Raw genomic sequence first — 13,035 nt, forward strand, 5'->3', positions numbered from 1 at the left:
GACAAAAAATGAACTATTTAAATGACGTATCTATCCATCTGGGGTGGACAACCTCAGAGGTACCACCAAGTCTGAGAAGAATGGGAGTTGAATGTGTAAGAGAGTGGTTTATACAGAGTGGGCCTGATAAGCCCAGAACCTTGGGATTATCAGGGCCCGTTCCAGAGGGGCAGGTAGCATATGTCAGTTGTAAACAAGGAGGCAAGGGCATCATTGAGAGGTGAAGCCAAGGACAACTAATGAATATCAGTGGCTGAATATCGCGACCAACCTATGAGGCAAAGGTAGGGCCAAAGGGGAAGCTATAGTCACTGAAGGTCAGTCAGCATGTACCAAGGGAATGGGCTCTGACTGGCAGAAGAAAATGAAAGAGGAAACAGGAAACATGGAAGACTGAAGAGGGGGACAGTCATTCAGTTAAGCATGGTTCTGGTAGATGGTGCCTTGCTATTAAGAGACAGTTTCCTATCACATTGTGGATTGTTTTAAAAGTGCTGACTTGCATCTGGCAATGGAAGGATGTACCTTGTTCAAAATAAATTCATCTGCTGGAAGGGGTGTGGTGCAAACCACAGGACAAAAGATATACACCTGTAATCGGTGTGAATTTTACCCTACAACTGTCACACGTAAGGAGCGGTGCATTTTTCTACATTAGATAAATATCACGTGAGCCCTCACTCACCCTGGTTAATAAGAAATTCAATTTCAGAAATGTTTTTGGGGACTCTCCCTCTCCCTAAGACCACACAAAAATTCTGAGCAATGTACAGCAGCTTGGATTAGGTTTGCTAGAAGCAGAGTCTGAGACAGGGATTCTTGTCCAAGTGACTTATTCGGGGAGTAATTTCTGGAGAGAGGGTGTGAGAGAAGCAGGATGGGACAGAGAGCAAAGAGCTGGAAAGAATGTGGTCTCAGCTGATTCTATAAGAAAGCTCTGGCGCACAAAATAGAACTCAGAATTAGTTACCCATTGAGGCAAAAGAGCCAGTCTTTCGTATCCCTGTGTCGATGAGTTATAGCTCAAGGTGGGATGCAGCCTCCCGAGTGAGGGGAAGACAGTTCTCTAGAAGAGAGGGCAGCTGTCCTGGGCTGAATGTTTGTGTCCCCCACAAAATTCATATGTTAAAGCCCTAACCCCCAACGTGATTATACTTGGAGACAGAACCTTTGCACGGAGGTAATTAGGGTTAGATTAGGTCATGAGTGTTTGCCTTCATGATGGGCTGAGGGGTCTTATAAGAAGAGAAGTGGAAGGTTCTCTCTCTCTCCACACAGAGGAAAGGCCATGTAAGGAGACAGTGAGAAGTCAGCCGTCTGTAACCCTGGAAAAGAGCTCTCACCAGGAACTGAACCGTGTTGGCACCTTGATCTTGGACTTATTAGCTTCCAGAAGTGAGAAAATAAATTTCTGTTGTTTAAGCCACCCAGGCCATAATATTTTGTATGGTAGCCCAAGCAAATTAATACAGCAGTTGTGAGTTGTTATTAACCAACATAGCTGGGGGATGTTTACCTTAATAAAGCCTCTATAGTCCACCCCTTGCCCCAGTCAGCTCCACTTTATTCTCATGTTAATTTCACTTTGTCCAGGCATAGCTTCTCCAGGACCCTGGTCGGTCACAAATCTGGGGACACTTACAAGAGGAGGGTTAGTGGAATGGACGATAGCCCCTGTTGCTGCATTTGGTCCATGAGCTGTAACTGACACTCATCATCTCCCTCTACCACCACTCATTTTATTTTTTATTATTATTAAAAATTTTTTTTAAATTTTATTATCATTATTTTTTTGGCTGTGTTGGGTCTTCATTGCTGTGCGTGGGCTTTCTCTAGTTGTGGCGGGCAGGGGCTACTCTTCATTGTCGTGCACAGGCTTCTCATTGCGGTAGCTTCTCTTGTTGCGGAGCATGGCTCCAGGCACTCTGGCTTCAGTAGTTGTGGCTCACGGGCTCTAGAGTGCAGGCTCAGTAGTTGTGGCACACAGGCTTAATTGCTAGGCAGTGTGTGGGATCTTCCCGGACCAGGGCGTGAGCCCATGACCCCTGCATTGGCAGGCAGGTTCTTAACCACTGTAGGCTCAGTATGTGGCACACAGGCTTAATTGCTAGGCAGTGTGTGGGATCTTCCCGGACCAGGGCGTGAGCCCATGACCCCTGCATTGGCAGGCAGGTTCTTAACCACTGTGCTACCAGGGAAGTCCCACCACCACTCATTTTAGATCTCCCTCCCCTTTGGCTTACCTGGTAAGTTGACCCACATCCTAATTTCTTTTTCCCTCCAGCTTCATTGAGATATAATTGACATATAATATTGTTTAAGTCTAAGGTGTATAATGTGATAATTTGATACACGTCCACACTCTCATTTCTAAGGTGTCTGGTCTCCTGGTCACCAGACCCTTACCAGGCCATGGTTGCTATAATTGCCAACTTATAGTTCAACTGGGCATAGGAGTACCAAGAGATGTCCCAGTAGATCACCTGAGTGCTAAACGTATTCCTCTATGCCCTCATTATGTAGCAGCAGCCCTATCTCCTCATGATGATTAGGATCAATTATCCCTGCCAAACTATTTGTGCAGTTTACTTGTGATCTCTGGACCTGCTCAGACGTGATCCTAGATGTATCACTTTCATTTTATGATGTATTACTGCTGGGCCCACTTCACCTTATAATCTGGGGGGTTAGATAGAGCTCAGCTCATAATGAGAAGTTCTAACTATATGGTCATTTGATGTCCTATGATCAGACACTTCTACCAAGATGGTATGCCCTTGCTCTAGAATCATAGAGGTCTGAGCTACAACTCTCCCACTGTGGATTAACAGAAGTTCCAGATGGCATATTTCTTTACCAAAGACAACTCTAGTAACATGCAGTCAACTGGGAGCAAATGGCCCAAGTAGCCAGGCTGCTTATATTGTAGCTTGACACTGCTGAAGAGCACTTTCTTGTTCTGGACTCACTCAAAGCTAGAGACCCTCCACATGTCGATAGATGAGACCACCAATCAACATCTAAAACAAAAAATACAAAGCTTAATTTATTGCTTACTTGAGTACGTGCTGATCAGGCTTAGTTTCTCCAAGAAGAGCAGACTGCTGATCTTAGAGTTTTGGGAAAGCATGGAATTAAGAGATTGGTGGATTTTCAGAGGCATGAGGGGGTTGACATAATCCTAATAAGTGTGGTTACTTGGGTGAGTCTGTTCATTAGTTGGCATTCAGAAGTATGTGCATTGGAACCAGTCAAATCTTGATTGGCTGACTTTTAGAGATAAGGAGTTGTCACTGAGTGGTTGGCTTGCAAAAACATGTTCATTAGGTAGTTGATATATCAATATTGATTAATTAAAAAAACCATTCTGGTGATTTGTTACCAAGGGTATAGAACTCTCATTTATTGATTAGACAGGTTTGAAACAGATTCTTGCTTGATACCATCACCTCAGAAAACAATCAGTCTTTTCATAATAATGTGGGAACTTTTAAATTCTGTTTTCCCTTTTGATTTTCACTCACCAAAACTCATAAAAGAAATTTTGAAGTCACTGGAGAAATGTGATCCAAGATTTCTCAGGCCTTACCAAGAAAACATGTTCAAACAACTCCTTGAGTCTACCTTAGATAGCCAGGCTGTTTTCTTTTAGCTTAGATGTAAATTGTTCCATTTCCCTGGGATGTTAATTGATGTAAAATATGAAGCTGGGGGCCAGGTTTTGTGTACCTATGATGTAATATGTGAACCTCTCCATAATTTTGTTTTTCTGTTCTATAAGAGATTCTTGCCTAAGGACTTTAGACACAGCAGCTTGTTAACATTAATATCTGCTAAAGAATTCCTTTTAGCCTCTAGTAGTAGAAGGGGAGTAACAGAAGCAAGATAGGGCAGGGAACAGAGCTAAGCAAGAATGTGGTCTTGGCTGGAGCTTAGCTTGAGACTGATCCACAGGGAAACTCTGGAGGACAAATTATATCCCACTTTAAGTTAAGGGAATTGACCTTTTATCCCTGTGTCAGTCAGTCAATTGCTGGGGAGTGGGAATAGGTGCATAGCCTCGCAGGCGAAGATGATTCTCATGCGGTTAAGGGAAATTCTATGAAGAAAGGCAAAGCTGTGAGTTGTTATTAATCAAGATTTACAGCAGCTAGGGGATAGCAGCTACCATAAATAGGTAAAAAGGTTATGGGCAGGGCATCAACAGTATCTGATACATTAACATCTCTGAATATTTAGGGATGGGCCACTGATCTCCAGTCTATCTTTGTCCCAACCTTACTATCTAAGCTCACAGAATCTTTTGAGTATGGGGTGTGCTGATGCTTCCATGTCAAGCTTGGGAGTCTTGGCAAGGCTGGTAGCCTCCCGTAGTATGGCCACATTCCCTAGGTACAATGTGGTCATTCTTCTTTATGGTCCTGCTAAACTTCCCAGGGTTCACGAAGGAGCAGGATATGATTTCTTACACTCATGGAGCCAACCAAACCTGCAACTCCTTCCCATCTCAAGAGAAATACAAAGCAAATCTCTCTCCTAAATGTCCCTTTTATAAATAAGGAAACTGAGGCTCAATGAATTTTGCCCCAAGGTTGGAAGAGGTGGAGCTGGGACCAGTTATTTGTTGATTTACACATCTCCCACTACCTCAGGGGTCTGAAAACTATGTTGCATGAGCCAAATCCACCTCTCCCCCTCACCTGTTTTTGTAAATAAAATTTTATTGGAACATTGCATGTTCACTGATTTATATATTGGCTATGGCTGCTTTTGCACTACAATGGCATCATTGAGTAGTTGTGGCAGATACCTTATGGCCTACAAAGCCCCAAATATTTACTATCCGGCCCTTTACAGAAAAACTGACTATATCATGCTGTTTCTGGAACCTCCACAGACACTTTTTCTAATCTAAAATTTGGTTATTCTAAGACTTTAATTGAAGGAGGGATTCTCCCTAATTCTTAGTAAAATAGAACAAGTTATGTCTTGAAAATCTACTTTTTTTAATATTAATGAGAAGTTAGAGAATCTTTAGTTTGACTTAGCTAGAGGGGATTTCAAGAATCCTGGGGAGGAGGAGGAAAGAGCCCGTTTAAAAGATACTTGGGTCCTTTTTTTTTTTTTTTTTTTGGGTACGCGGGCCTCACTGTTGTGGCCTCTCCCGTTGCGGAGCACAGGCTCCGGACGCGCAGGCTCAGGGGCCATGGCTCACGGGCCCAGCCGCTCCGCGGCATGTGGGATCTTCCCAGACCGGGGCACGAACTCGTGTGCCCTGCATCGGCAGGTGGACTCTCAACCACTGCGCCACAGGGAAGCCCAACTTGGGTCCTTTTTAAAAATTAGATTTTCCAATTCAGAATTCTGCAGCCTTTATGAATGAATGAATGAATATTGGTATGTACAAATGAAAAAAGGTCTGGAAGGATACAGACATTTGGTGAGTAGTTACCTCGAGTGGGAGGAGGAGAAATAGTTCACTCTTCGCTTTTGTATTATTTGTGTATGTGTGTGTATAGTATAACTATGTAATTTTTGCAATTGTAAAACACAAGCAAAATGACAGAGAAAGAGATAGAGAAAGGGAGAGAGGCTTGAGAGACTTCTTTCCCAGTGGTGTTTAAAAAAGGATCTTTCTCGGATGATGGATGCATCTGTGTTCGTAGTGGAATGCTCGACTTAATGACCTCACTTGCCTCTGGCATCATCCCGTGATAGATGGGCTGCCCCAAACTCCTCAGGCTCTATGTTCCTTCATGGGAAGAGAGCTGGAAGAAACATTCAGAAGGGAGTAAGCACTACACATTTCTGCAGAAGCAAGTGAATTGCCTGGTTGTGTTTGGAGATACAATTGCAACCGGTTTTCCATTTCTGAGGCAGCTAGTATGGCTAGTATGAAGACTCAATTGTGAAACCATTCAAATGTCAGAAACTAATCATGGAATATATCAGCTTTCCCCGGAATGGCTGCAACATATAAAGGGATGGCTGTGCTTTTTCCTATTAAAATATGAGTAATACGTGAGCATTGTGAAACATTCAAATAATACAGATGTGTACAAAATAAAAAGTGAAAGTGCTCCCTTCAAATCACCGTTACCAGAGGTAGCAACTACATACAATTTGAGGTTGGAACATCATAAAAAGATCTTTTACAATTTTAGTCTTCATGCTTAGATCTTTAACTCATTCATATTTTACTTTCATGAAACATGTAAAAAGGGGTCCTTTCAAGTTTTTTTTTTTCCTACTAGCTTGCAGGGAAGGGGTTTCTGGCGATATTTTACCGAGCACCGAAGGGAAACGGCCATCCAGCACACACACGTGTGCTCGGCACTTTATATATAGTGCATGATTCCCTCCTCAAGCGAGTTTTAAACTCTCAGTTATAAATAAAGAAACTAGGCATTACATAAGTTAAGTGGTCTGTACTGCCGGGATTGCAAGAGACCCGGACAGGGTCAAAAGAGGAAAGATTTTCACACACGCCCACTTTCCAAACTCTCGCGACAGTTGTACGTCATCCAAGAGCGCCGTTGGCCGGGACGGTAGCGAAGTCTGCGTCGCACGGATCCTCGCTCGGTCGTGCTGTCTCACCGGTGAGGCGGAGAAGCCCGCCAGTCCCGCGCTCCATCGAACCTGCAGTCCCTGGCCTCCTGCCACCATGGAGTACCTCATCGGCATCCAGGGCCCTGACTATGTCCTTGTCGCCTCCGACCGGGTGGCCGCTAGCAATATTGTCCAGATGAAGGACGGTGAGAGGAAACGGGAGGCCCGGGCCTGGGTATAGGGGCAGCCGGGAGGAGTTCGTGGGGGGGCGGTTGGGTGAGTACCAGGGAGGTCTGGGAGGTGGAACCCCGACTGCCCTGGTCTACACTTGCTTAGTTTTAGAATTAGGAAACAGGAAGACAAGTATAGGGCCTTGACTTTCGCTCCTCCCAGGGCTCCTGGGTCAGTACTCTTCTCTGGCTTTTGCTGAATGCTTGCTGGACGAGAGTTGTTTAAGGGAGTTAAGTTTTTAAGTGTCCAAGCGCCAGCCTGGCTCCAGGATTCCTAGATCCCCTAATCTCTGATAAATTTCCTGTTGTCGGGCTGATGACGTTAGTTTGCTGGCAGCATAAGGTGGGATCTTGGGGAGAGTGAGAGACTGTGGGGCTAGAAACCTGGCATTTGCTTTCCGCGGCCTGTATCTTCCCGAGTCTTAGCTCTGATCCTTGTTTTCCAGGGCACTGGCTGCCTAGTTTTCCTTACATTTAAGTAGCTAGGGGAGTTAGGAAACTGGAACCCTGTCACTTATTTGCTTTATGACTTTGTACAAGTTTTTTCTCAGTGCCCAGATTTCCTCATCTGCTAAATCGGGTTAGTAATACCAACCTCAGAAGCTTGTTGGGAGGATTGAGTGAAAAAGTTTTGTGCAGATGTTTAACACCATGACAAATACTTAGTAGTAAACATACTAAGTACTTATGTATGTATTATTTTAAGCAATTTACATTAATTCATTTACCCTTTTGAAATGGGTGCTATTACATTGCCACTTTACAGATGACAGTTCTGAGGCATAGAGGTTAAGAAACTTGCCTAAGGCCACAAGTGGCAGAACCTAGGTTCAAACCTATGCAATTTGACTCCATATCTTTTGCCATAACTGCTGTAGTATACTGTCTCCCTACAGTCAGTACTCAATAAATAATTTTTAAAAGATTTTGGTTGCTGATCTGTGGAATTAAAGAGTGGGTTTTCGTGATTGATCATAGGCATACTGCTGTTAAAAGAGTATTATACTTTGGCTCAGATGATTTAATGTTCATTTGATAAATAGGTTTTGGGCACCTATGTGTCTGTTACAGTGCTAGATGCTAAAGGGATGCAAAGACGAATAAGATGTGGCCCTTATCTTAGAAGTTACAGTTTAATAGGGGATTCAGATATGTGTACAAATAATTATGACACAAGCTAGAAAATGATGCTGCATATGAAAAGTACAATCAAGCTTCTCAGGTAGTGCAGAGGAAGCGGAGTTGTTTTTAGGTACTCCAGAGGAAGAAGAGATTCTAGTTGTAGAGACTAGGGAAAGCTTTGAGGGCAGATAACAGTTCATTTTGGGCTTAAAGAAAGACAAATTATTAAATTTTAAAACATTTATGGTGTGGATTGTTCCTCAGGTCAAATTATGAAATTCCATGATTAGCTTGTAGAAGTTTTATTTGTAAACCATGTTTTCCAAAAGAGTCAATTTGTTTTTTTGAGGTTAAATCTGTCCATTATTTTGAATATTAAGACCTTTGACATGCAAGTGAGTTTAGCATGAAGTAGTGTCTAGATGGAGCTATAACAAAGTCAGTACCTTTATAGGTGTTTTGTTTCATCACATTAATGAATATGAAATCATTTTGAAAAATAAAATGTGTTTTAAGCCTATCTACATACACAGTACTTCTAGGTGTTATAGGGTATGCAGTGTATTGGGTATAATCCATAAAGGGATCTAAGACATTAAAAAAACAGGAAATAAATACTACAAGATGATTTTATATCATGAAAGAAGTATCACTAGTAAGTATTAGGTTAGTTTTTAAATCAGTGGTTTCAAAAGTAAATCCTTATGGTATTCAGAGAAAAGAAATCACTGTGGTCTGTAGAAGAAAGATGCATTTGAGCTAGTTCTTGAAAATGGTTGGAAATAACTGTACTCAGCTCTGATTTTCCCTATAGTGTTTTCCGATATAAAAATGTTTATGGTAGAAGCTTTGGAGTAGCATGAGGACTTTTTCCTACCTTTCTTTTCATGAAGGAACTGTGTAGAGTAGGCAAGAATGCTGAAAATGAATAACCTTTTGAGATTCATTTTTCTCCAGGTATAAAATGAGAGTGATACTTCCAGTCAGTTTTTTGGTTTGTCACTTTGTAAGATATTTTGATACTATAGAGGAGATATTTCCCAGAGATTGCTTGCTTATTAAAATGGCACAATTCTTCAGTTTGGTTATAGGCCACATTTCATTTCTCTTCTGTCCTGTATAGAATTGCTTTTAAATTACAGTACCTTGGGCTTCCCTGGTGGCGCAGTGGTTGAGAGTCCGCCTGCCGATGCAGGGGACACGGGTTCGTGCCCCAGTCTGGGAAGATCCCACATGCCGCAGAGCAGCTGGGCCCGTGAGCCATGGCCGCCGAGCCTGCCCGTCCGGAGCCTGTGCTCCGCAACGGGAGAGGCCACAACAGTGAGAGGCCCGCGTACCGCCAAAAAAAAAAAAAATTACAGTACCTCAGCCCACACAGCTTTTTTCTGAATTCCTGTAACATGTATAATCTGAACTACATTGTCTCACACTGAGTATGATAATATTGTACATGTACAGTTTTCCCCACCTATGAGTTAGGCAGGTGTAAGTGATAGCGTTACCATGTTACACACTTGGAAACTGGCTTAGAAAGGGCAAGTAATTTGCCCGAGTTCAGAGTGCTGAACCCAGATTATAACCAAGGTCTGTTGGGTTCCAGTCTAGAGTATTGTACACTCATGTTGCTTATTTTGTTGTGCGTTTGTATCATGTATGTGGATCTTTTAAGTTCTTTGTCAAGGATCAGAAATTTCCTAGAGCTACATAGGCTATTTCCTGCATAACTCAAGGAGTAATTAGCATCTATCACTTTTTTTTTTTTTTATATCCCCCTTCACCAATCACTGGCCACACAATAGATGTTTAAAAAACACTTTTGGCCTTGAACTAAGTTCATTTCAAAATTGAACAGTTTACTGTCTCAAAGTTAAGCATTTCTTCTAATTGTAACATAAATTCTTTGTAAACAAGCTTCCCCCGCCCCCCTGAAATAAGAACAGCTTTTTTTCTCATTATGATAATAAAGTAAACTTATTAAGTAATATTTTCTTACAAAGATGATGCATATTAAGTATAGACATTTTAGGAAATACTCATAAGCATAGTGAAGGAAATAAAAATTGCCTGTACTTTTGCCACTGGCAAGAACTCAGATGCCAGTGGCTTCTAATTCTCTTTTGGTTCTTTTTCTTTGCATAGATAATATATTTATAAGTGAATTTTTTTCTTTCATAAACAGTTTTGCAAATTAATAGTCTTTAAATCTCCGGTAGCCTATAACAAATAAAAGTGTGTTTATTTAGGAGTTTCAAGGCAATTTGATACTATCTACAGGCACATTTTATGTGGTCCCCCCCACCCCCTACCCCCACCCCTAAAGTCTAGGAAACCAAATTACTGGTATCTACAACTCTCAAACACTTGTAAAGTACTTAACTGTAGCATTCTGTTTTTTAAATCCTATTAAGAGATTTTGACATTTCAGAAGCTTTCAAACAGGAAGCATGTCTCCCAGGGAAGATTATTCAGCACTATTTGAAAAATGAAAAGTGAAAGTGAGAGTAAGATAGGGAGATTTAGCCTTTTTCTGAAGCTACACACTGAATATGGAGTTTTCTTCCTTGGGCATTAATTGCTATCTGAATATTTATTTATCTGTTTAATCTGAATGAGTCTGGTTCAGTTAGATAAGATTAGAGCATTGGGATTTTTGAGGTATTTTTAAATAGCTTAGTATTACAGTATTTGTTAGAATTTTTGCTTTGGCATTCATTTTAACTTTCTCTTTGCTTTGGAAATGGAGTTGGTTTACTTTCTACGGTGATTTATATTCTCAGTTGATTTTTTGTTCTTTCTTGACATGGTTCCTTAATTGTAGCACCGGTAGTTTTCATATATGTTTTTGTATGTGTATATGTAATAATTAACATTTGTATTTGTAGAGACATTTCAGGGCTTTGTAATCATGAGCCAAAAGATAATGGCCATTGGCTTGATTCCTTCAGTTTCTTTAATTGTTGTTCATTGCATTTCAAGTGCCTTGATGTTTTTATGTATATTTTCAGTTATCAGCTTTTACATATATTCTCCAGCTGAAATTGATAGTAATAAAATATGCAGATGAATTTAACATGCAGAGTGAAAGAGAGTAATTGATACAGTTGCCCATTAAAGTCTTCTAAAAACAGTGATTCATAAAATTATTCAGTATAGTAATTGATAAACCTGTTTATGGTTGCCTATATAATAAGAATAAATTTCTGATAAGGCAGTTTCTAACAGTGTGTGTTTTTTTTCTTTGAGCAGATCATGACAAGATGTTTAAGATGAGTGAAAAAATCTTACTCCTATGTGTTGGAGAGGCTGGAGACACTGTACAGTTTGCAGAATATATTCAGAAAAACGTGCAGCTCTATAAGATGCGAAATGGTGGGTAATAGTTAGAAAATGGCTTTGGTGGGTTTGTCTTTAAATTTGTATTGACAGAGAATATTCTCTACTGGCAGTTCTGTACATGAGCAGACCAATGTGGTCTTACTTTTATTTGAGTCTTCTTATTTTTAAAGCCTTAGCTAGATCCTCCTTCTGATCCTGAAGATTTTCTACAAAAATCCCAGAGCAGAAAAGAGAACCATTACAACACTAATACTTGGGGGATAAAACTAATACCATCTTGAAAAATGAGCTTGTTAATATCAGACTTTTTAAGTGTTAGAGAATGTGATATGAGCTAAAGTATATCTGAAATCTCAGAGCTGAAAGACCTAAGTTAAACTTGGTTTTACTGTTTTTTTTTAATGTGACATATCACTTATCCTCTCTGAACCTTTATTTTCCTTATCTCTAAAATGGTATTATTGGGAATTCCTTGGCGGTCCAGTGGTTAGGGCTCCATGCTTCCATTGCAGGGGGCATGGGTTCAATCCCTGGTCGAGGAACTAAGATCCTGCAAGCCGTGTGGCATGGCCAAAAAACAAACAAACAAACAAATAAAATGGTATTATAATAATATTAATGAATAATATGTATGAAAATGCATATTTGTTTTTAAACAAAATTTAAATTCTTTGTAATTGTAGGAGATTTACTGTGTCATAAAAGGGTTCTGCCTTGCCTCCCTGGTGGGTTCTTGTCTAGGGAGATAATTAGGATTTTTGTGAGATATTTTGTGAGCTCTCTCTGCGGCTAATGAACTCTTATCCACTGGGAAAGCCTCCCTGTGAAATAATACTAGCCACTAGCCCTCTGATCCAGGGAAGTGTATAGTGATGCTCCAGCAGAAAGAACCTTCCTTCCAGTTACTTACTTCACAGTGTAATAATACTGTTATACACAGCACTGCTATAATGTGACACTGTGAAGGAGCTTAATTTGAAGAAAATTGTATGTGTAAAATGACTAGATATGATCTATTTGTATAGTTTTTTAGGCAGCAGACTTAGCATCATGCATTAAATTCTGTAAATATTTTTGAGGCCCTCATCTATGTTAAGCACTCTGCCTAGTACCACAGAGAATTCAAAGGTGAATATGGTTTAGTTCCTGCCATTCAGGAACCTAAAGTACATGGTGTTTAGGTTTAAGCAAGTTTAGAATAGTTTAATAATTATTTTTTAACGACTCTCCTTATTGCCTGCATGGCCTGCGAAGGATGCCAGCGTTTCTGAAGCACAGTCAGTCGAGCAGTACTTCACTGTCCTGTCCCAGGAGAGGGAGGAGGAATAAGCAAGAGAGTTTCTGTTACGTAGCTGTCAGGGCCTAAAGTCAGTGCATAAAACAAAAATTGTGGCTCAAATTAAGGTACGTCATATACTAAAAGTTGTATATGACTAAACCCCTTAAGCCGGGGACTTCCCTGGTGGTCCAGTGGTTAAGACTCCACGCTTCCAATGCAGGGAGCGTTGGTTCGATCCCTGGTCGGGGAACTAAGATCCCATATGCTGCGTGGTGTGGGCAAAAAAAAAAAACAAAAAAAAAAAACCCTTAAGTTACCTGTCAAGTATAGTTTTGTGCATGTATCCTTACACAGTAACTCTTATGCATATTAAAATTTAAGAACTAAGCCAAAATAAGGGAAAGAAAGAAAAATCTATATGCAGACGATCAGGCATCAGACTTTTCTGCCTTTAAGATAATTGTCAAATCCTTAGTACTGTTTATAGAGGGTTAGGTAGAGAATTGAAAAGCATTCCTG

General features: G+C 40.7%; 1 protein-coding gene across 2 annotated transcripts in view; it reads left to right on the forward strand.

Annotated features, from left to right (window-relative positions):
• The first annotated feature begins 6,592 nt into the window (after window positions 1-6,592).
• Window positions 6,593-13,035, forward strand: part of PSMB2 (proteasome 20S subunit beta 2) — a 37,489-nt gene continuing 31,046 nt past the window's right edge. Inside the window, exons 1-2 of one of the 2 annotated variants that reach the window (XM_007453837.1) lie at window positions 6,593-6,755; window positions 11,148-11,270. In XM_007453837.1, the coding sequence (XP_007453899.1) occupies window positions 6,665-6,755; window positions 11,148-11,270 (214 nt within the window). In that variant the 5' untranslated portion in view covers window positions 6,593-6,664. The remainder of the gene's footprint in view (window positions 6,756-11,147; window positions 11,271-13,035) is intronic. The other variant, XM_007453836.1, reaches the window with a different exon arrangement.

This window comes from Lipotes vexillifer, unplaced genomic scaffold, assembly GCF_000442215.2.
Source record: "Lipotes vexillifer unplaced genomic scaffold, Lipotes_vexillifer_v1.1 scaffold213, whole genome shotgun sequence".
NCBI classification, from domain to species: Eukaryota; Metazoa; Chordata; class Mammalia; order Artiodactyla; family Lipotidae; genus Lipotes; species Lipotes vexillifer.